The following is a 22,549-nucleotide window of genomic DNA, read 5'->3' as shown; positions in this document are numbered from 1 at the left end:
ACTGTTTAACATACCTCATTCAGAAACTGTACCATGTATAGGATATACTGTAAACAGGGCCTTTATTCAACACTGTCAGTGGTCTCAACGACGTCCTGTGTTTGTGAGTCAGTGTCCACCCAGTAGTGTATAGTGGATTACAGTGATGGAGTCATTTAGCTCCTTCCCATGAACACTTGGATTGGGACGACCTTTGTCACCATTCTCATGATTGGATGTGCCGGGCAGGGAGGGGGAGCCCTCTTGACCATGTCTGAGTGCAGCCTGCAAACTCTCGGTCTGGTGATAAAATTGTAAATGTGAGACTGAGCAGTCCTTCTCCAGCAGCAGTGATACTATCACTTCTCCTTCTTGGAAAATCTTTTCAGCCTAGGAAACAGCTTTGTGGGAAAAGGACTTGGGAATCCGTGTGGACAGCAAGTTAAGCAAGAGTTAGCTCTGTGCCTGTGTAATAAAGAAGGCCAACTGCTGCTGAACTGACTTAGCAAGAGTTCAGACAGCAGATAAAGAAATTATGTAGACGTGACTACTTAGATGATTACACGGCTCTGAAGTAATTGAGGTTAACTTGGATGTACAGAAAGCATTTCTGGAAACTCTCTGTATTTCTAGATGTGCTTTGTCCCTGGCTGATGTTTGCTTAGGTTTCCAGAATATCACCAATAGTCAGTATATTTACAGAAATGTTTTAAGTAGAGTGAAGGATCTTTGGAGAAATTATTCCTATAAGAAAGTAGTAGTGGTTTTAAGAAAAAGAAAGGTCAGGGGTGGAGTGAATTAAAGAAACAGTGAGAAACATGATCATGTACTTTCTAAATCAAAGGTAGCTGATATACAGTATGATCCATTAGCTGAATATCTGGAGAATGTTAAACTGTTCAAAAAGTTGAACCAAGCTATGATTTTTTTAAAAAAAACCTTCAGTTTTAGAGTAAGCATACCAGTCTTGTGGACTTGACTGTCAACTGGGATGGTTGTATGTGCACAAAAAGGTCTAGTAGGCCACCTAGCTTCTCTGCTCAATACAGCGTACTTTTGCTGTGAGATTGTTTAGTGAGGTCATGTTGTAGCTCCTTTTTCAGCAGAGAAACAGTGCTCAGCTGCATTTTTTTTTCACTAGTATCTACTGTTTATAACATAACAAAAAATAACATAAATCACGTAAATTCTGTTATCTTTGTAACTGTTTTGAGAAAAAAATATTTCTCCAGGTGCTGTCTCCCTTCTTTGGAAGGCACACTTGTCCTTTAAGGGATGTAAATCAACAAAAATAAAGTTGGCGGGGTTAGAGGGAGGCCAGGTGATAATTTTTTTTATGCACAGCTGGATTTCACCTCTTCAGGTGAGGACAGAATTCATAGCTCATGGACCCCAATTTTGATTATCGAAAAAAGGAGTAACAAATCTGTTTGTCATGCTTCATTTCAAAGCAAGCGATTCCCAGATTTCACCTGGGGATCTTTCCTCATACAAGTCATGAATGTTTGACATGACTGAGTACTGCTGGGCACTCTTAAACAAATAACAACAAAAACCCCAAACAAACGAAAAAACCACACACACTCATACCCACCCACCCTCCCCTGCCATAATCCCCAAAACACCCACCTTTTTAAAGTAGCAGAAGAGGTTATTCTATTCAATAAACCAACTATAATGGGGGGGGGGGGGGGGTGACGACCCACACCTAAAAAGTGCTCCCAACACTTTCTCTTTGTTTTTCAGCTCATGAGAAGAAATGCATCAGTAGAGGGGAGGCTTTGGTTCCAACCACACAGTCCAAACTTTCACGAGTTAGCAGTGGGTTTGGCCTCTCTAAACTAACTGGTTCCAGGAGAAACCGCAAGGAGAGTGGTCTCCATAAACACAACCTCACCACACAGGTAATTTCTGGCAGTTGATAACATGCAGTCTAAAATCCAGCAACGTGTGTTCAGGAATCCTGTGGAGTGTGAGCTGTTTTCCGCTTTTTGAATATCGAGACTGGGCATCTTGCTTCTGCGTGTCCTGATCTAGTAGGTGCATCTGCATGTCTTTAACATTAAGCCAAGAGTTAAACTTTCCATTGTTGGTGAGACTGTTCAGCTGCTTCTGGTTACATATGTTTTGTTGCTTTGCTAGTCTGGGCCTTAAATTCAGTTTGCAATACTGCTCTGAAAAGGAAGCTGTGAGATAGATGCTTGTCCTTTTTTTTTCCATCCTGCCCCAAGATCATGTGGTTTAGGAAAATCCTTATATGAATGCTGCTTTGCACTGTTTCTATTGTACTATAGAGAGGAGTTCAGCAAAACAATATACGATTTGATATATGACTAGACATTTGATTTACAAACCTGCTTGCTAACAAAAAAAAAAAAAACTTGGAAAAAAGTTAGACCAGAGTATTACAGCAGTGGTGTTCTCAGTAGGACAGAATCACAGAATGGTAGGGGTTGGAAGGGACCTCTGGAGATGATCTTGTCCAACCCCTCTGCTCGAGCAGGAACACATCCAGGCGGGTTTTGAATGTCTCCAGGGAAGGAGACACCACAACCTCCCTGGGCAGCCTGTGCCACTGCTCTGGCACCCTCACAGGAAAGAAGTTTTTTCTGATACTGAGGTGGAACTTCCTGTGTTCCAACTTGTGCCCATTGCCCCTTGTCCTGTCATTGGGCACTATTGAAAAGAGTCTAGTCCCATCATCCTGACACACTCCCTTCAGATATTTGTAGGTATTGATGGAATCCGCCCTCAGTCTTCTCTTGTCAAGGCTGAACAAACCCAAGTCTCTCAGCCTTTCCTCATAAGGGAGATGCTCCAGCCCCCTGATCATCTTGGTAGCTCTCCGCTGGACTTGCCCAAGCAGTTCCAAGTCCTTCTTAAACTGGGGGGCCCAGAACTGGACACAGTACTCCAAATGTGGTCTCAAATGTGGGCAGTACCTGGTGGGGTATTGCAAGGAGCTAGTATAAAGTATTTGAGGCATTGAAAACAGAGGAAAGAGAGCAGTTTGAAAGTTTTGGAGGACTGAGTTCTTATTGTATTTAGCACTTGACACTGAGGAGATGTTGGGTCAAGGGAGGCAGGTGTATTCCTGCCACAAGGAAATGTATAATTCCTGTTGCTTAATCAGGAGTTATTTGTGTCCTGTGGAAAAAAATATGTTGCCAATTCTCTTACTGATCTGAAAATTACTCAATGGCTTTGATAAAATAAAGAATTCTCAGTGCCCTCAGTCCTTCTCCTGGTGTGCAGGCATACACATTAAAATGAAAAGGAAGAAACTCACAAACTGAGCTGACAGGAACTATTGCTGGCTGTATTGGCAGAGGGAGCAGTAAGTGAAAACAGATATGTTGCAGTACAGAGTAAGAAGTGGTGGGTGTCTTGAGGATTTCCAGCAAACTATGCAGCATCCACAAACTATTACTTGAAATAAGGAAAAGTAGTAATATTTGTCAGTGCCAGTCTTCGGCAGTTTGGGAATGTTCCATCATGTGTTTGGAATATTTTCCAAATGTTTGCCAGTTTCTTTTAACAGATATTGCTATACATGAATTTACTGCCTTAAAAGAAAAAAACACCCAACGGAACAAAACCTTAGATACTGTTGCATGCAGTAGTCTGAAATTCATTTTCTAAGTCTTATTTGTTGGTTGGTTGGTTTTTTTAAGAAACTCTACTTTGTGAGCAAGTTTAGCAAGGTAACGTATTCATAGGCTTTTCATCCAAACAAAACCTGTGTTTATAAAATGTCATTCTGTCCTCTTACCTTTGTATTAGGAAATTTCCCAGTGGATGTTTACTCACATTGCAGTGGTTCGGGACCTGGTTGATATGCAGTATAAGGAATATCAGGAGGTATGGTTCAGAGGGTTAATTACCTGACACCAACATTTTGACCTGTTAGGTTATACCAATCCCATTTCTCCGTATGGGCCTTGTAAAATATTAGGTTGCCATTGGTGAAATGCTTGAATGTTTAGATACAGTTCTTATTTTAAAGGTTTTTTTTAAATGCAATCAAATAAACTCATTTTGATCTGGTTGTAGATGAAAACTCTTGTAGCAACATTACATAAGTTAAATCTTAATTTTTTTCAAGAAGCTTAAGTAGTCTTTCCTTAGAAATGTAAAAAAAAGAAAAAAGAAGGAAAAAGGAGAGATTGGAAATCTGCTTGAATATGTTGTCTTTCTAAAACATTGTACAAACATTTGCGAGGAGATGCGGAGAAGCATTGTATACAAACGCTACTTTTATAGTAATACAAATCATGCAGCAATAGAAAGTGGATGCTCTGTGCCTTTCAAAATGAAATCATTGCACCCTGCAGTTTCTTCCAAACATCCCCAAGGGCCTTTGGTTCAAACTAGTTGCTGAGCTGTGTGCTATAAATCTTAAGAAATCAGCTTCTGAGAGAAACAAGTCATTGAAAGCAATTAGTTAAAAAAAAACAACCACCAAACTTTGTTTAATTTAACTTCTCTCTCGAGTTTAAATACAGACAGGGAAGGCCTCCAAAACAATTTTTGTTATCATTCTTAAAATCCTTTTTCAAAATCAGTGGGTTAGTGTTACATTTCTTTCACCTTTGCCATTTAGAAATACATTCAATTAATGATACAAACCAAAAGCAGAGCTTTTACCTTCTTTTTGTCTCTCCTTATTGAGAAGATTACAATAGGAACCCTGCTTTTATGGTAACTGACACTGGAAATCTCATTAAGGCGACCTGAAAAGGCTACTATAATTATGAATTATTACATGTTCTTATGTAATGTAGTGAAAATGTCTCTGCTCATGTCGGAGATTGGCTTAAAAGCATCACTCCTGATGCATATACAAATGTCTTTGTATTCAGCGTCAGCAGAATGCATTAAAATACGTGACAGAAGAGTGGTCTCAAATTGAATACGAGTTACTACGAGAGCGAGGTTTGTGGGGTCCCCCTATTGGCTCCCATCTTGACAAGTGGATGTTGGAGATGACAGAAGGTCCCTGCAGAATGAGGAAGAAGATGGTGCGAAATGACATGTTTTATATTCAGTATCCCTACATGCCTGAAGCTGAACAAGAAACAAACTTGCTGGTAAGTAGTCAAGATTTTGCGATGAGTAATTTTATGCCCTGTTGTAAAATCTCTTTTTCTTTTAATAAGTTTTTCTTAAAAACGTGTTCTGCTGTGTTGGTATTTCCTGGTATTCTGTATGTCCTAAATGGTTGGTAAGGTCCAGTTGTTCCTCGTGGTATGTTTAGGGAAGGGACTGAACCACTTGGCTCAAAACTAAGTGAACTCGAAGACTAGCAATTACAGCATATGATGAGGTGTCCTTGCATCAGCTAAGTGATCATGCCAGTGAACAGAAGAGGCATCTTCACAAGCCTCTAGAGACTGAGAAGTACCATAATTGTGGGAGGTTTCAGCCTGAGTTCTCAGCCTTATGCTAGATATTGCAGTAAACAGTGATCTAAAAAAAAAGAAAAAAGGAAAAACAAACAGGCTACGGGCCTTGGTTTGGCCCGTATGGCATTTATGACAAGTACTTTCATCCATCCACAAATATGAACATGTGCTTGTGTAGCAGAAACACATGTGGCCTTTGAAAACTTGGCAGTTAGTTCCTGTTAATTTTGAAACACTGTTTTTAAGAAATGGAGCAGTCTTTATTGTGTTTTTAGGCATGCCTGTGTGCATGGAGGATCTTTTAACTCAAATTAAGCATGAGTGTCAAAGTACTTAAAATAAGCAAACCAGTTTTAAACCATTAGGTATATTTGTCTGCTTGCAATCTGGTACACAATAGCTGTAGTGACAGTCTAATTCACACTAAGTGGAGAACATGCCATCATACATTCTTCTCAAAAGTGTTCTTTCTCTGATGCTTATATAATTGATGCCCTGTTTTCAGTCTGATTCCTCAAGTAGACTTCCTGAGACACCCGATGATACCATTCCTCAAAAGGTAAAGAAACAAGTACACTGACTGAAAGAATGTGAAATAAATATAACTTTTTTCCTCCTGCATGTTAGGCAATCTTAACAAGGCTTCTACGTATGGCTTTCAACTTGCTCTTTGAATAAATATTTCCAGGCCTAAAGGTTTTTTCAGTAACTGCGTTAGAAGATGTTACTGTGTGCTCCTCAACTTCACCTAATAAAACTTCCTGTAGACCTTACCTTCTTTGCTGCACACTAACAGGCTGTGTTGGGCTGTGCTATCACTGTTCTCACCGTGTGAAGTGTTGTGGCTTTGGGATCTGAACTAATGGTCAGTGGAACATGTCTAGTAATGGGCAACACGATCACTTGGAAGCATTTACCGGGAAAGTGTTTCTTTCTAAGAGAGGATCTGGTGAGCGGTTTTTTTCCTTTTGGCTGTGATGGGCTGTAACAGGCCTACTTTTGTTAGAGCCCAGATTAATATTGTCTTAGCTAACTCTTCTCCTCATTTTTACTATTAATGAAATATACACATTCGTTAAAAAATATCAATCCTGCCTTGAAAATAACACAGACTTGTTTGGAAGTGGCTGCTCTGTGAGCATTTCAGTATTATGCTGCTTCTCTGTTAATTACATTTGCTGTCTTGCCCATCACTAAGTACAATGTGTAATGTGCATTCACTCATTTTGAATTATATTCAAAAATAAACTAATAAATCTAAAGTAATTCTATTATACAGAATATCTAATATAAATTATTACTGTTTTCCTTTCTACATGTTAGCAGTGCTAGTTAGGATTCCTCTTTGTAGGCTGTAAATAAGTTCTTTCCACAGGGGTTTTAAGCATCATTTAAGGCACTGGTTTTGTGGTGATAAACAGCAAAGACTTAGTTGAACATAAGTGAGCAAGTTAGATCACAGTGCCTTAAATTTTTTATTTTGGGAGCAGCCAATTTGACTTGAAATAAGAAATCTCTGCTGCTGATCTTATTTTCTTCATCATCCCAAGCATCCACTTGTAATAAAACTAGTTTGTTTTTATGGGTCATTTAGTTTCCCACTACACTATCATACAGATGAACAAAAAAAAATTTTTTTAATCACATTTTGTGTATTTGAGTTATTGCTGCAAAGGTGGACAATGGAAAATCTCGACTGAAATATCATTGATACTCTACAGTTCTACATAATGCAAAGCATGGAACTGGACTTGTAGTAATAATATTTTGCAATTATCCCAACCTAGTTTTGAAATTCATGGGAAATAATGCTACAACACAAACAAAAAAATTATTTGTGATGGAGAACTGAACACATACACAAAGCCTTCTAGAGTCTGAAGGTGGGCTTAAGCAGTTAGAGAAGAAAATTTTCAACTGCAGTATAAAATCAGTGGGTTTTCATCCATCCATGTACATCAGTGTGTTTGAATTTTGGAGAGGCTCTTGATGCTTTAATGTCTCTTTTTATCTTCACCTGTGTCTCCTGTGATCATTCTGACATACTTATTGTCCTCATTTAGTTCTTATTTGTATTTCGAATCTTACCTCCATAATCAAATAAGGAACATAAGAATTAGCCTGTGGTGGGGGATGGGACAGACAAAGGAAAATAAATTAAAAAAAAAAAAAAAAACAAACACCAAACATAAAAACACCACTCAACAAAACAAACAGCAAAAAACCCCTCCCAAAACAAAAAAAAACCCACACTACCGCCATAATGAAATGTATCATAATCCATTGTCATTACCCAAAGGTACAGACGGTGCTCAAAGAATTACTTCGGTTGAATGGATACTCTTGTGGCTGGTCTCCTGCCCACAAACCATCAGAATCTTTACTAAAAAAAGAAACAACTGAATTAATTAAGAATTTCTGAGCCTCAAAGCTGGTCCCTGGCTGCTTTTAGTTCATATCAACTTCCACATAGCTGTATCTTTCCCTGAGGCAATTTTTTGTTCAAACTATTGCCTAGCAAATAAGCTGCATATGTTGTAGGGAGTTGTGAAAGATGATGAAACGGCCATCTGATCTATCAATCCTAAGCACAAGTACCCCAGCCTCTTGTGACAGTTCATAACATACTGGTCACACTTCTTATTTCCCATGGTGTAGGTTTATCTGCAGGCACTTCTGCAACCCCATTATTACTTGGGTGGCTGAATAGCTCCCTTGCAAATTAGCTGACAGATTAGCCCTTGTGAAGAGTCTGTTTCTGTATGTGGTGGTGTATGACTGAGCACGCACAGAACGCTTGATAGGCATGCACTGTGCTGCACACAGTATTCCTGAAACATGTTCACTGAAGTGAGTGAGGAGTTGACTGATCAAACAATTTCTTCAATTATTTCTAAGAAACCTGCTCGTTACCGAAGAGCTATAAGTTACGACAGTAAGGAGTACTACATGCGCCTGGCTTCTGGAAACCCTGCAGTCTTTCAGGATGCTATAGAAGAGAATACAGTGGGCGAAACAACTCAGCAGGAGCCAGAGCACGGGGAGGACACTATTGCCAGAGTCAAAGGTTAGGTAATTTGTTCTGTCCTGAACTGTTTTCTTTAAATTTATCTGCCTTTGTATCTTCTCATGCATTTGCATTAAGATAAGCATAAGGATCCTGTAGCACTCTTGTTTTTCTGTTTTAGCATTGGATTAGGAATTTCAAAGTTCAGTAGGTTTTGCACAGTGAATTTTTTGTGTGTCAGGTTTTTATGTATCTATCTCTCTTCTTTTTGTCTAGGCCTAGTGAAGCCTCCCCTGAAACGATCTCGCTCTGCTCCTGATGGAGGAGATGATGAGAACCAAGACCAATCGCAGGATCAAATTGTTGAGGGGAGTTCAATTGATGAAGAGGAGAAGACTGACAATACAACTTTGCTTCGACTTCTTGAAGAAGGAGAGAAGGTACTGTGTACTTCAAACACACTAAGCACTTGCTGCATTTCATGTCACAAGCGTGAATAAATGTCCTAAATACCTTCTCTGATCTACAGCTGAATTTGCTTAATATTTTGTCAGCTTCTTCCTTGAAACAAAATGTGTGCACTGATTCAGAGAGATCCTGAAAACCCTGTACTTGGAAATACTCTTTTCTTTCCTTCTGTCTGCTAGGGAAAAAAGAACCTGTCCTGAAATGAAAGCTGCAAGCTATCCCGTGCTTGGATTATTATCCTGTTAGCTTAATGAGTCCAGGCAGAAAATATAAATTGAAAATATAAATGCTGAACTTGGCAGACTGTCTATAGTTAATTGTTCCCTTCATTAGAATGAAAAACCTTGATAACTAGTATTTTATCCCCAGGAACAGTGTTGAATGACCGTGCTGCATATTTGGTATTTCGGACTTTGTCTGAAGTATACCAGTAAACATAGTCGAGTGGGCTAGGTTCTAAAATATGTTCAAGGAGCATGGTGTGAGTGGGTAAGTTGGTAAATATAGAGATCTATATCATACAGAGGAGGCTTTATTTAATTCCCTTCCCAACTGGTAGTCACAGGCATTAGGTATATCCGTGATTAAGGGGGGAAATAGCAGAATTTTTGCAGTATCTACAAGTGATTAAAGCAGTGTCTGTGGCTTGTTCTAACAAAGCAACAGCCTGAGCCTGAGCTTGTTAACCTGTTTTTGCTAAGCATCTGCTTTTCATTACAGATTCAGCATATGTACCGCTGTGCTCGGGTTCAGGGTCTTGACACCAGCGAAGGGCTGCTTCTCTTTGGGAAAGAGCACTTCTATGTCATTGACGGCTTTACCATGACAGCCACCAGAGAAATACGGGATATTGAGACGCTGCCTCCAAAGTGAGTAGATTAAGAGAGTATTTCCTCAATCTTTAATAGCTGAACAAGAAGTATTTAATGAGATTTTTGAGGAGTTAATTCCAAAATTATGTCAGATTCAGAAAGAGCTCAGGAGCCATTTCCTCTGTGCTCACAGATTGCTCAGTGTAGTATGGTATATTGTGAAAATCAGCTTTTTCTATAACTGGACTTTCATATGAATTAAGAGACTAATTCTTTTAATTTATCTTCTTTTTAATCACTTCTCTCTTGCCTGTGTATGTTCATTTACAGGATGCATGAGCCAATCATACCTAGGGGAGCAAGGCAAGGTCCAAGTCAACTCAAAAGAACATGCAGTATTTTTGCGTATGAAGATATCAAGGAAGTACATAAAAGGAGGTACCTTTTGCAGGTAATATAGACACCATATTTGGATTGAGCAGCCAACTTTGGAATATTTTGACGATGTTGTCATTTTAAAAAAGTAAAATAAACACATAACTGATCAGTATTTGGAAAGCGAAGCTATTAACTGTGTTGAAACTGAAGTGCTTAAGTTGGGCCTCCTTGTTTGAACATTTGGCTTAGCATGGTTTAGTTTATTAGGTGTATTAGTTGATTTTAGTGTTCCAAAAATAAAATATCTGGTGGCGCTAAGCAAAGTCTGTTTCACCATAATTTGGTTTCAGATGTAGTACAGTATGACTAAACTGGTGTTCACCTAACCTTCAGAGGTGATGAGCAAATGTGTTAGTGTTGACATGGGTTTGTCCTCTCTGTTTTCAGCCAATTGCAATTGAAGTTTTCTCAGGAGACGGACGGAACTATCTTCTAGCTTTCCAAAAAGGGGTTAGAAACAAAGTTTATCAAAGGTATTGTAAAATAAATTAGAACATTTAATCCAAATATTTGCAAATATCTGTGTTGAGCCATGTTTGAGCCTACAGTGACCTAAGAACCAGAAGCAGATTGCAAAAGTGATGGGTGTTAGGCAGTGGGTAACCTGATAGCAACTGCTGCACAAAAGAACCAGTAGGAAGTGCTAATGCGTGCATGTAAAACTTGGCGTCTGCATTCAGTGAGAAAAGGGTCATTCCAATTCTGTTGAAGATGTTACATAGTTGCTCAAAACAAAGTCTGTAACTGTACTAAATGCACTCTATTTCTAAGGAGAAGACATACCGAGGACAGAAACACTGATCTTAATCTCCTTTTAACTGCTGGTGCAGGTTTTTGGCTGTGGTGCCATCTCTAACTGACAGTTCGGAGTCAGTGTCTGGGCAGAGACCAAACACCAGCGTAGAGCAAGGGTAGGTGATTCTGTTCTTCACAAGCTCTGTAGCTCATCAGTTTCAAATAAATTATGCTTGCATTAAGGTCAGGATTCACTGGAGAGTACTGCAGGCTCAAATGAAAATTGGGCATTACCAAAATAAATAACTAGTCATGTGCTCCACTTATTTTAAATGTACTAATAACATTGGCAGCATTGGTATATCGTATTACTAATTAATATATGCTAACAGAATTAATGTTATCTGTACACAGAGATGTTCTGAAAGGAATTGGAGTGCTAAAGGTATTAGATTTGTCCAAGTTGTTACAGATATTTTCCTCATTGGCAGCCTGTTAGATACATTTGTACTTGCACTGAATTGCATAATTAACGTGCATTATTTTAACAGTCTGTGTTCAGAAATAAAGAAGGCACTCCTACAGAAAAAGGGAACAAAACCCCAGTTTTCTAATTGTTATAATTTATAAGTTTTAATCTTAAAACTTTGGATTGTCTTGTGAAGATGTAACCCAGATCTTACTGCTCAGTCAGAAAATGCACTTCCTTCTTCCCATTAGGTCTGGCTTGCTTAGCACTTTAGTGGGAGAAAAATCTGTTACTCAAAGATGGGAAGTAAGTATGAAAATTTTGGGGGTTTTGTATTAAATTCCATATTTTGTACTGATATGTAATTAATGAGTGCACATAAGTTGCATTCTCTTATTTGAACAGATGGAATGTACCACTATAGAAAGTATATGTCAGCATTTTAGTTTATAGTATTTTATGATATCATCATCAAATAGGAAATTATTCTGCCATTGAAAATGCAAGGGGAGGGACTGTAGTAAAAGTAGAGGGAGCATTGTAATATTGAAGTAAGTTTCATATGTTTGGGGAGAGCTGAACACTTTGACAGTCTGGCAGCATAGATATTTGATTGTTGTAAAGTGAACAGTTTACAGTGCTGTTATCTGTCTTCCTTAAGAGAGGAGAAATCAGTAACTTCCAGTACCTGATGCACTTAAACACTCTGGCGGGCAGATCCTATAATGATCTCATGCAGTACCCTGTCTTCCCCTGGATCCTCGCAGACTATGATTCAGAGGTAAACAAAATATCTTGTCAGCCTTGTCAGTAATCTTTCGTATGTTGGCAGATTTGCAAATACTACAGCTGCCTTATACTGTCTTGGTAAAACCGAGGCTTATTTTTATCACCAGTTGTTTGATTTAATCTATTTTGTGATGTTCCTCCCACTCATCAGTAGTTAGGATATATTAGAGATACTTGGCTGTCCCATGCAGGCGGGTTCTTGTCTGTGCTGCTTGTATGGGTGTTATTGGACAGTGCACAAGTGGGGGCCAGGATACATAGCTTGTTCTAAGGCATTTACCTCTCTGTGTTGCAGCAGTTCCTGTAAGTCTTTGCATTAGCTTTCTACTGAATATCCTGAAGGACGTTATGTCCACAGAGAAAGCATGCTTGTCCAGAAGGCTGTGATAGGGGCTACTGTGAAATCTGGCCCCACGGTGAAAATTTGCTTTTTCAAAAAGATGAAACATCTTATTAATGCTTTTGTGGGCAGCCATTGCTACCAGTCAGACCATAACATAAAATAGCGTTAAGGTGCATGGCAAATACTTAAGAACAGAATTAGGGGGAAATGGGGAACAGGATGAGGGGAGCAGGGTAAAAATTGGCTGGAGCCCAGATGTGACTGCCTCTCAGATCAGACTGAAGGACTGTTTTAAGCATATCCAACATTGTACTTCCTGTGTGTGTAGAAAACGAAGATGACAGCCTTAGGTATGTGGTGTTGCATACCGTAATCGCAGTGTTGAAAGGATTTGTTTGGGGTTTGGAGGTTTGTTTTTTTATATAAAATTGGTGTCTGTTTTCTTTTTTCAAGGAACTGGATCTTACAAATCCCAAGACATTCAGAAACCTGGCCAAGCCCATGGGAGCTCAAACAGAAGACAGGTTAGCCCAGTACAAGAAGCGATACAAAGATTGGGAAGATCCCAATGGTAAGTAATGATTCATCATGCAGGAAGAGCAGAGGGACATGTGCTTATCACATATGATGGGAGTGAGTCGTGGATTTTTATATTATGGGTCAAAAGGCCTGGGTGTGGATGTGCAGAACTCTACCATGGCTTTTAGTGACTCTCCAACAAATACTAAATTAGAGCAAAGGGGTGTTGGTTTTGCTTGCTGTGTTGTTTGTTTTAAATCCAATTGACAGCTTTTTTTACAGTTACACATTCAGAACAGTTTAACATCGTTTAAAGGCTAGAACGGGCAGGCACATGAAGCACACAGCCAGCTGTCTCAACTAGTACAGTTTGTGTGCTGCTGCAAGAAAATAAGTTGTAAAAAGGAACAGGAATACTTCTGCATTAGCAGTACTCCAGCCTTTTCATTTCTTATCTTAATGCATAGAGGGTTTTGCTAAGGAAACAGCATTTTCTTAGCTAAAAAAAACCCTTCAGAATGAGATGCAATTAAGTTACGTATTTCTGATTTTTAGAGCTTCCTTACATAGTGAAAATAACTTTTGTGTTTGGCAAGGCAGCTATTATGTGATATATTTCTTCTTGTGTGCTTTTACTGAAGACACAAGCCTGTTTAACTACTGCACTGCTGTTCTGTATCAAACAACAGCAGGTGGCAAAGACGTTCATTTCTAGAAATGAATCAGTATGTTCTAAGTGTATTTATGGAGACATTTGCTAGGAAATTAAGAGAGTAAAAGCTGTACAAAATCTTTAGCCAACAATTCTGAGATGTATTTTTGCCCAAGCCTTTATTTCCACGGTAACCAATAAGACTAAATTTAAAAATAAAGGGGGGAGGGTGGGGTGGTGGGGGAGAAAATGTTTCTTCAGCAGAAATTACCATCCAGTATGGCTCTGCAGAAGTCCATTGAATTAGGGCTACTGGACTGCAGCCAAAACTCAAGTGGTGGCCATAACAAAACAGAAAGCTTTCAGATTCCTGAGAATGAAAATTACAAATTCCAATTTTAAATGTGTCCAAGGTCACAAAGTAATTAAAATGCAGCACTAATTAATTTTTTTTCAGTTAGTACTGATTCTGTCATCTAACTGGCTTTTTGTTCTGCGTTTATGACTTTCAATCTTCTGCAGGGGAAACTCCAGCTTATCACTATGGGACCCACTATTCATCAGCCATGATAGTGGCTTCCTACCTTGTCCGGATGGAGCCTTTTACTCAGATTTTCTTACGGTTACAGGTAAAAAATTACATCACCTCACTTTGTGTTTCTTTCCTGCTGTACATTTGAAACCTAAGTGAAAAATATGATCAACTGGCTTTGTTTCTGTCAAATATGGTAGAAGACATATTTTTAGCAGAGTTGTTATTGCCTGGGAGGTTTTTGATGTTTCTTTGTAAAAGATGTAATGGAATTCACTTTTTTTTCCTTGTAGTTTGAACATTTTTCTAAATGTATGCAGAACAAAATATGAGTAGACAAAAAACAAAGCACATTTTATTGTGAAAAATACGTTGCTTGTCATGCTTCGTTTGTCTGTTGTTGAAAGAATTATATGCCAGTTGCTTAGTTCTGTGCTGGAGGTGTTGAAAGACTGTTATTTTAAACCAGTATGTCTATCCAAAGATCGACTTTAATACTGAGCGTTAAAATAAACGTTTGCAGAGGCTGGAATTGTTTGCCCATTTGATGGGTAATGGGATTTGTAATGTTACATGTCAAATATTTTCTTAGATAGAAGCCATCAGGCGAAAAGATTTGTGTTTCCCTGGAAGAGCCTAAATTTTGAAATAGGACTAGATGACTCCCTTCTTAAAATACTGCGTATCTGTATCTCAGTGCTTCATGTTTACTATTATTGTGTACCAAAAGGTAATCACAGAATGGTTTGGGTTGGAAGGGACCTTAAAGATCATCTAGTTCCAACCCCCCTACCATGGGCAGGAACTCCTGTGACTAGACCAGGTTGCTCAAAGCCCCATCCAACCTGGCTTTGAACACTTCCAGGGATGTGGGGCATCCACAGCTTCTCTGGGCAACCTGTTCCAGTGCCTCACCACCCTCATAGTGAAGAATGTCTTCCTAATATCTACATCTCCCCTCTTTCAGTTTAAAGCCATTACCCTTTGTCCTATCACTATATGCCCTTGTAAAAAGTCCCTCTCCAGCTTCCCCGTAGGCCCCCTTCATGTACTGGAAGGCTGCTATAAGAAGGTCTCCCTGGAGCCTTCTCTTCTCCAGGCTGAACAACCCCAACTCTGTCAGCCTGTACTCAGAGGAGAGGTGCTCCAGCCGTCCTCTGGACTTGCTCCAACAGGCCCATGTCCTTCTTATGCTGCAGCCCCCAGAGCTGGATGCAGTGCTCCAGGTGGGATCTCACAGGAGTGGAGTGGAGTGGCAGAATCACCTCCCTCAACATGCTGGCCATGCTTCTTGTGATACAGCCCCAGGATATGGTTGGCTTTTTGGACTGCAAACGGACTGCTGGGTCATGTTGAGCTTCTCATGAACCAACACCCCCAAGTCCTTCTCCTCATGGCTGTTCTCAGTTCATTTTCTGCCCATCCTGTATTTGTACTTGGGGTTGCCCCAACCCATGTGCAGGACCTTGCACTTGGCGTTGTTGAACTTCATGAGGTTCGCACAGGCCTGCCTCTCAAGCCTCTCACGGTCCCTTCAGATGACATCCCTTCCCTCCAGCATGTCAGCTGCACCACACAGCTTGGTGTTGTCGGCAAGCTTGCTGAGGGTGCGCTTGATCCCACTGTCTGTGTTGCTGACAAAGGTCCCAGTACTGACCCCTGAGGAGTGCCACTCATCACTGGTCTCCATGTGCAGCTGTTTAAATCCATTGTGTTAGAGGAAGAAATGTGCTATGTTCTGTAGTGTCTTTATTAGGCAGAGGATGTTCTGATTTGCCTTCTTGGCAAAATTTGCTGTGCTGAGAGATATTCTGATGCTGGCATGCTTCTCACTCTGTCCCACAGGGCGGTCACTTTGACCTGGCTGACCGAATGTTCCACAGCGTCCGGGAGGCTTGGTATTCAGCATCGAAGCACAACATGGCAGATGTGAAGGAGCTTATCCCAGAGTTCTTCTACCTCCCTGAGTTTCTGCTCAATTCCAACAATTTTGACCTAGGTAGGCAGAAAGAACTTGATAGCATTGCATCAGGTGCAAGAGCAGTGCCAAGCAGTCCAACGTGAGAAAAGTGCCCAACGTGGGCAGATAAAAGTTCTGTTTAACTGCATGAGAAAATGATAGATGACATGCACGTTCTGAAATGAAAGCTTAAGCAGGACTACTTCTAGTATTTCCTGACACTACAAGTTTATTCAGTAGTATATTTGGAAGTCTGACTGATTCAGAACTCATTGTTTCATTGGGAAGAGTGTAGCAGGAATTCTTGTTTCCTCTGTTGATACCTCAGATTTATTTTTTTCAGATTTATCAGGCTTAAGGTATTTTCTCAAGCAGTGAGTGTTCATTTTCAGTAGTTAATGCAAAGTTTGTTCTGAGAATTGCCAAACAAGACATTGAAATACCCAAAAACGACTTTTGTTTGGAGTGGCATGTTTTAGTTGATTTTTATTTTTTTGCCAGTTCAAAATGCAGAGATAATCATGTTTTACTTGGAGTTTCCCTGGTTTGAATTTTTGTCCATGTAACTTGCTACTCCATGATGGTGTTCACCATCTTTCTTGCATTTTTTTTAAGCTTTGCAAAATCTGTTTGACAGTCTTCGCTTTTAGAACTTCCTCTTAAAGTATTCCTAAAGATTTTGTTGAAATGCTGCAGTTCGCTTTTGTGAGAGTGATTATTCAACAGCAGTCAAATTTCACACCTATTGGCCATAAGAGATACATGTTCCTTAGTATGTATGTCACACTTAACAGTGTCATTAAGGTCTTATTTTCTAAGCTCTGTGCTGTGAATCTAATAGCAATGATAAAGATTAATCAAGTCATATGTTTTAACAGCCTCAAATCCTTTATTCAAAATGTATTGTAAGAGATTGGAAGCACAACCTTACACAAACAAAAGCAAAACCAAAAGAACACCCCGCAAAACCTCTCACAAGTATTTCACCCAGAAGGGTATGGCCATTACCAGAAAAACGTTTGTCCACTTAGCTCTGTATCTGGTCATTTTGGACTGTGACTGTCAGAGTCCTATAAATTCTTCATTGACCGCTTTGAACAACAGTAGAAAAGGTTTTCTTACAAACAGCTGTCAAACACTGTGTGATGCTTTTGATTGTGTTAATTCATAGCAATCCTGCTCCCCTTCCCCCCAGTTAAAAAGAGGGAGATTCAAAGTCTGGCGATGCAAGCGATGTTTCTGTTGGAGCAATGTACTTACTACTTGTGTAGTCCTGTAAACCTGGAAATTTGTTGGTGTTCCTCTGAGCTAATAGGAAGCATGGAATTGTCTCTTGGCAAGAAGTGACAAAACAACAATTTTTGAAGTCTTAGCAAACACATTTTTAGAAATCGCAACGTGCCACCATTTAACGTTCAGAGTGTGAAGGGGGCTATCCGGGACCCAGATGAACGTACGTGGCCAGACTGTGCCCAGGAGAATCACCAATGTCCCGTGGGTGTGAAGTTTGTAGGGGATACCGGTTAGGTCTTCACTGTTAGGAAATCAGTATTTAGCCTGTAATCCTGTGATGTGCAGCCATTCTCATGGGTAAAACAATCATTCCATTCCTTGATGCAGAATGTTTGTATTGTGAAGAAGAAAAATCCTGGGATGAAATACTGTTCCACCAAGGCTTTTCAGTACAGTTTGCTGTTACACTCTCTCGTAATGGGATTTATTTTCTTCAAAATACACTCAATTGACATGCCATTGCTATATATGTACTAAACAAATGCCAAATATAGGAAATTACATCCTCTCTTAAATTGGGGCTAGCACATTCCCATGTCATTCCCATGACAGGGAGATAAAAGCAGAAATTACCTAAATAGAAAAATAAAGACAAGATGTTCTAAGAGCACTTGATGGGGAAACATAAAGGTTTTGAGTTCAGACTGTATGTTATGATGTTGTGAAGACTAAGGAGGAACAATCTAATGAATGCCTCTAGCTAGAAGGGTAATGTATGTTCTGAAGAGTGTATGCTGAAACACTATCATAATCTTCAAAAGTCTTAGCAAGGAATATTTGAATTCTTCCTCCTGCGAGCAATCTTATGTGAACAACTGAGGCAGAATTTTTCATGTTTCATTGCCTGGCATTTAGAAATGACACGGTATTTTAAAGAAAAGACTGAAATGGCTTGCCTTATAAAGGAAAGGTGTTAGAATTTCATTTTTTTGTGTATAATTTTTGTTCATTGTTGCTGTTGCAGTGCAGTTTCAGTGCTTCTCTCTAAATTTTGCCTTTTTTTTTTTTTTAAATAGGTTGCAAACAAAACGGCACTAAACTTGGTGATGTAATACTCCCCCCATGGGCAAAAGGAGATCCTCGTGAATTTATCAGAGTTCATCGGGAGGTAATTTGCATTTTAATAAGGACAATAGAAAATGTCAGTTGGGACTTTCCACTGCATATCAACCTAAGCTCAATTCAGGCAGTCACAGCTACTAGCCAATCCATGATTTCTGGGGTGATGGCTAATTGTTGCAAAGGTCTGTAGAAGGTGTTTCGTCTCCTTCCTTTTGGCTAGGGAGTACATTGAAGCAAGGCTTGCTTCAATGAAGAGCTTTATTAAAGTGTGACAAGAATATGTCAAAATATATTTTTCTTTGTGGCATTTTTCTTCGTGGCAGGTGTAGTAGACTCAACTGATGACTGATATGGCTAGTTTTAATGCATGCCCTTTGAATTTCAGGCTCTGGAATGTGACTTTGTGAGTGCACATCTGCATGAATGGATTGACTTGATCTTTGGCTATAAACAGCAAGGTCCTGCTGCAGTAGAAGCTGTAAATGTCTTTCACCATCTCTTCTATGAGGGGCAAGTGGACATATATAACATCAATGATCCATTAAAAGAGACAGCTACCATAGGATTCATTAATAACTTTGGACAGATACCAAAGCAGGTATACCCTTTGTAGAATTCTCATTTGCCCGATGACACTCAAATTGAAATGTATTAATATAGAATGGGAAAGTGTTTTAGGAGTGAAACTTCCTGGGAATTTTTTTTCCATAAATATTCTTCCAGTGATGTAGAATCATTTACATTTCCATCATAAATGCAATGAAGATCAACTTTGGGCTTTGCTTGTGAGATCAGAAATGTCCTTTTTTTCACCTTTGCACCCTTAAAACAAAGGTGAAATAAATTGTGGTTCAAATCTAAAAATCCACATTAAAAAAAAAAAGTATGTTCCTGCTGCAAAGTCAGAGGGGAGCAGCAAAAGTGCAACTTCAAAATAATGCCTATTGTTTAGGTATGTTAACTTATCCTGAAATAAAATACCTTCTATGATAACTTATGCTTCCTTTTTTTTACACCAGTCTCTTGGTGTTCTGCAGGGCTTGGCCACATCTTTTATTTGAAGATTCTGTTGGAAAAAAAATAATCAAAATTTAAATTAAGAAGATTGACTTTTACAGCTATAGTTAAGGAGCTATATAGACACATTTTTGGTGCAGCTTTGAAGTTTGTGTTCTTTTTAAGAGATTACATTACATTATTAAATATACTATTAAATCTAAAATTTTACTCTGTCGGTTTTTAGGGTTTTGGGGGCGTTGAGGGTTTCTTTCCTTCCCCCCTCCCACCCGGTATTTCTTTAGGGGTTTTTTGCTGTCCTGTGAAACTTTTAAATGTCATCAGTGAATTTTTCCAATCCTAGATCTGGTGGAAACCACAGGTACCTTCAGGAATTCACTGGGAACCCAACACACATGTTGGGAACTCTAGACTACAGCAGCACGTGAAGTTTCAGGACAGGCACCGGATATTTGCTGTAGGGACCCACTAAGAGCTGTCTGTCTTCTGTTGCTTGGAAGGAAGGCTATGAACTGCTCATCTATCCTCTGTGGCTTCTTTTCTCCTTTCCCTTTCTTGCTCTTCCTGAATAATCTAGATATGTAGTGGCTGTGGGGATTTCTCCTCAAAAGTAATAATCAATCACTGGGTTGTGATGATAATCAGACATGGCCCAGCTACAGCCGATGGACAGATTAAGACTGGGGCTTAGAGCAGGGCAATGGAAGAGCAATGCAGCTGAGTCCGAAGGTCTGCCTGAATAGTCAAATGCCTGTTGGTTACAAACCTGTGAAGAGATCTACCAGAAAATGCATGATGCTTTGCTGGAGGAAATAGGCAGCCTGCAATAAACTCAGGAAGCTCAAAACTCCTTCCTTAAGTCATTTTTGGTCATGAATGCTCTTAGAGCACATTTTTATCTAACTGTAGAGTTTTGCTATGACCCTCTGTGACTTTCTACAGGGGATCTAGGGCAGGCTGTCTCAGTGATGTGGGTAATGTGGCTGCTGTGCACTTTTCACTCCTTTGCTGCATGGAGATGTAACATGAGGACTACATCTTCTTTATCCTGTCTCTTCCACCAGTAACATGCCTGGTAGTCCTGTTTCCCATTTTAAAAAGTTGTGCTGCAAAACGTTCCAAAGCTGGTGCTGCATTTGAAAGAGGGATCTCACAGGCTCTGTGGGGGTCCCAAGATGCCACAGCTGGGGGGGCAGGGCAGAATGAGTAAGCAAGAGGAACGGTCGTGCAAAAGAAAAAGAAGGGGTTTGAGTTTGTTTTCTTTTTTCTTGCTGGAGCAGGCATTTTTTGAGAACAGTTGTCGATATGAACACTGTATGATGTGCCTTCTCTCTCCATCTTCTTATAGCCCAGCCAGATGGGAAGCGTACTGTAGTGCAGGGAAAGCTGTGGCATGTAGGTCTATTGTTGCCCTTTGTATCCGGAGTGTAGGTGCAAGGAGTAGAAATGTGTGCTTGCTCATAACTGAGCTGCCTCAGGCTTATGCATGTTCCCTCTGCTTCGGATAGTCAAACAGGTAACACTGTAAAGGGCTGTAGGGAAAATAACTTTCAGCCTTGGAATTTCAGTGCTGTAATAGCCTCTCTGCAAAAGAGTAATCAAAATCTTATATCACTCGATGTTTATATTTTTCATTTACATATTATATTATATAGCATCTGTCATCCAAGATGTTTGTTATGAATTTATCATGTGGTAAACCTTTGTGTGTCATCGATGATCACGGCTTATTAGAAGCGATGATCTGCTTGTTTAACACTGTCTCAGACACTGGGACTGGTCACTGAAGCAGTAAAACAGAAATTCAGTCACTCCTAATGAAAAGCTAGGCAGAAGATAATCAGGGGCTAAGATGCGTTTCTTGTGCATGATTGCCATATATGATCCAATTACATACCCACCCATGCTGCTACTCTGCTCTTTGGTAGCCTGGCTGCCTCCAAGCGTGCGAGCTGCTGTTTGTGGGACACAGTTTGTTCCAAAGCCAAAAATTAGCTTCCAGTTTGTCCTACGTTAGAATTTAATACCATATTACGCATCAACTTTGGGATTTTTGCTTGCTTTACTTTGACTGCTTTTGCAACTGGAGGTAGCCTTAAAAATACTTTGCTTGTTATATCTTGACGGATTTTGTATTATTTGTTAAAGTCTTACTGAAATGGTTGCCATAAATTATTAGTGAAGACTGAGAACAGTTAAAAAGCATTTGCTGACCTGCAGAATTTTTAGAGGTTAAATTGGGCATACTGATGATCTTTCTAAGCTTGTGCTCTTATAAACCTCTAATTCTTGATTATAATTCATTTCTTGATGAATTTCAGCTCTTTAAAAAACCACACCCACCAAAGCGTGTTAGAAGCCGACTGAATGGAGAGACTGTGGGAACCTCTGTGCCCCCTGGTTCCACAAGTGACAAGATTTTTTTCCATCATTTGGACAACCTGCGGCCATCTCTTGCCCCTGTAAAAGGTAAACTGTAAAACCATGGTAATTATTCCTGTTTCTTTGCCAAAGCATTCAGAGTTTCAGCAAGATAGTCCTTTTCCATGGTTTTCTTAGTTCTAATGTTCTTAAAGCCTGTACTTTTGTGAGAAAGACAAATTTATAATATCCTAATGCTGTAAGATTATAGTCTTAGCTACCTTAAAGTGTACTTGGGAAACACCAAATCTGTGGTGGTTTAATATAACTTTTTTAAAATAGAGGGATAAAATTGGGCCCAGGCACCTCTTAGAAGCTTTAATTTAACAAACAGTATTCAGAGTGCTGTTGCTTCTGGGCCTGCGATAGCCTCAATTTTTGTGATTTTTATAGCAGAAGGATTTTTTTATCGCAGTGCCAAGAAATACTGAGAAATGCTGGCAGGAAAGGGTGGGGTTAGCAGCTGCACTGAGATGGAAAAAGGTGGGTTTTGACTTCATATCCGACACTGAACTGAAAAAAAGTTAATTGTCTGTGAGGCAGGTAAATGCTATCCAGTGATTTCTTTCCTAGTTGATTAAATGGATCTGTGCCTGCCATAAAGAGAGAAGGATGTACTATTACACAGCAGGGCTACACTCAAAGGAA

General features: G+C 39.6%; 1 protein-coding gene across 8 annotated transcripts in view; it reads left to right on the top strand.

Moving 5' to 3' along the window:
- The window catches only part of WDFY3 (WD repeat and FYVE domain containing 3), a 183,705-nt gene that overhangs the window by 148,146 nt on the left and 13,010 nt on the right, over positions 1-22,549 (top strand). For 7 of the 8 annotated variants that reach the window (XM_064450331.1, XM_064450330.1, XM_064450328.1 and 4 more), the window contains 18 exons: positions 1,726-1,883; positions 3,763-3,840; positions 4,842-5,069; positions 5,890-5,943; positions 8,283-8,451; positions 8,668-8,831; positions 9,580-9,728; positions 10,002-10,122; positions 10,497-10,582; positions 10,940-11,020; positions 11,565-11,619; positions 11,975-12,094; positions 12,899-13,016; positions 14,139-14,245; positions 15,994-16,147; positions 18,418-18,509; positions 18,849-19,061; positions 21,802-21,949. In XM_064450331.1, the coding sequence (XP_064306401.1) occupies positions 1,726-1,883; positions 3,763-3,840; positions 4,842-5,069; positions 5,890-5,943; positions 8,283-8,451; positions 8,668-8,831; positions 9,580-9,728; positions 10,002-10,122; positions 10,497-10,582; positions 10,940-11,020; positions 11,565-11,619; positions 11,975-12,094; positions 12,899-13,016; positions 14,139-14,245; positions 15,994-16,147; positions 18,418-18,509; positions 18,849-19,061; positions 21,802-21,949 (2,295 nt within the window). The remainder of the gene's footprint in view (positions 1-1,725; positions 1,884-3,762; positions 3,841-4,841; positions 5,070-5,889; positions 5,944-8,282; positions 8,452-8,667; positions 8,832-9,579; positions 9,729-10,001; positions 10,123-10,496; positions 10,583-10,939; positions 11,021-11,564; positions 11,620-11,974; positions 12,095-12,898; positions 13,017-14,138; positions 14,246-15,993; positions 16,148-18,417; positions 18,510-18,848; positions 19,062-21,801; positions 21,950-22,549) is intronic. The other variant, XM_064450329.1, reaches the window with a different exon arrangement.

This window comes from Phalacrocorax carbo, chromosome 4 (assembly GCF_963921805.1).
Source record: "Phalacrocorax carbo chromosome 4, bPhaCar2.1, whole genome shotgun sequence".
Lineage (NCBI taxonomy): Eukaryota > Metazoa > Chordata > Aves > Suliformes > Phalacrocoracidae > Phalacrocorax > Phalacrocorax carbo.
The sequence above is the reverse complement of the archived record's forward strand: the minus strand, read 5'-3'. Positions and strand labels throughout refer to the sequence as shown.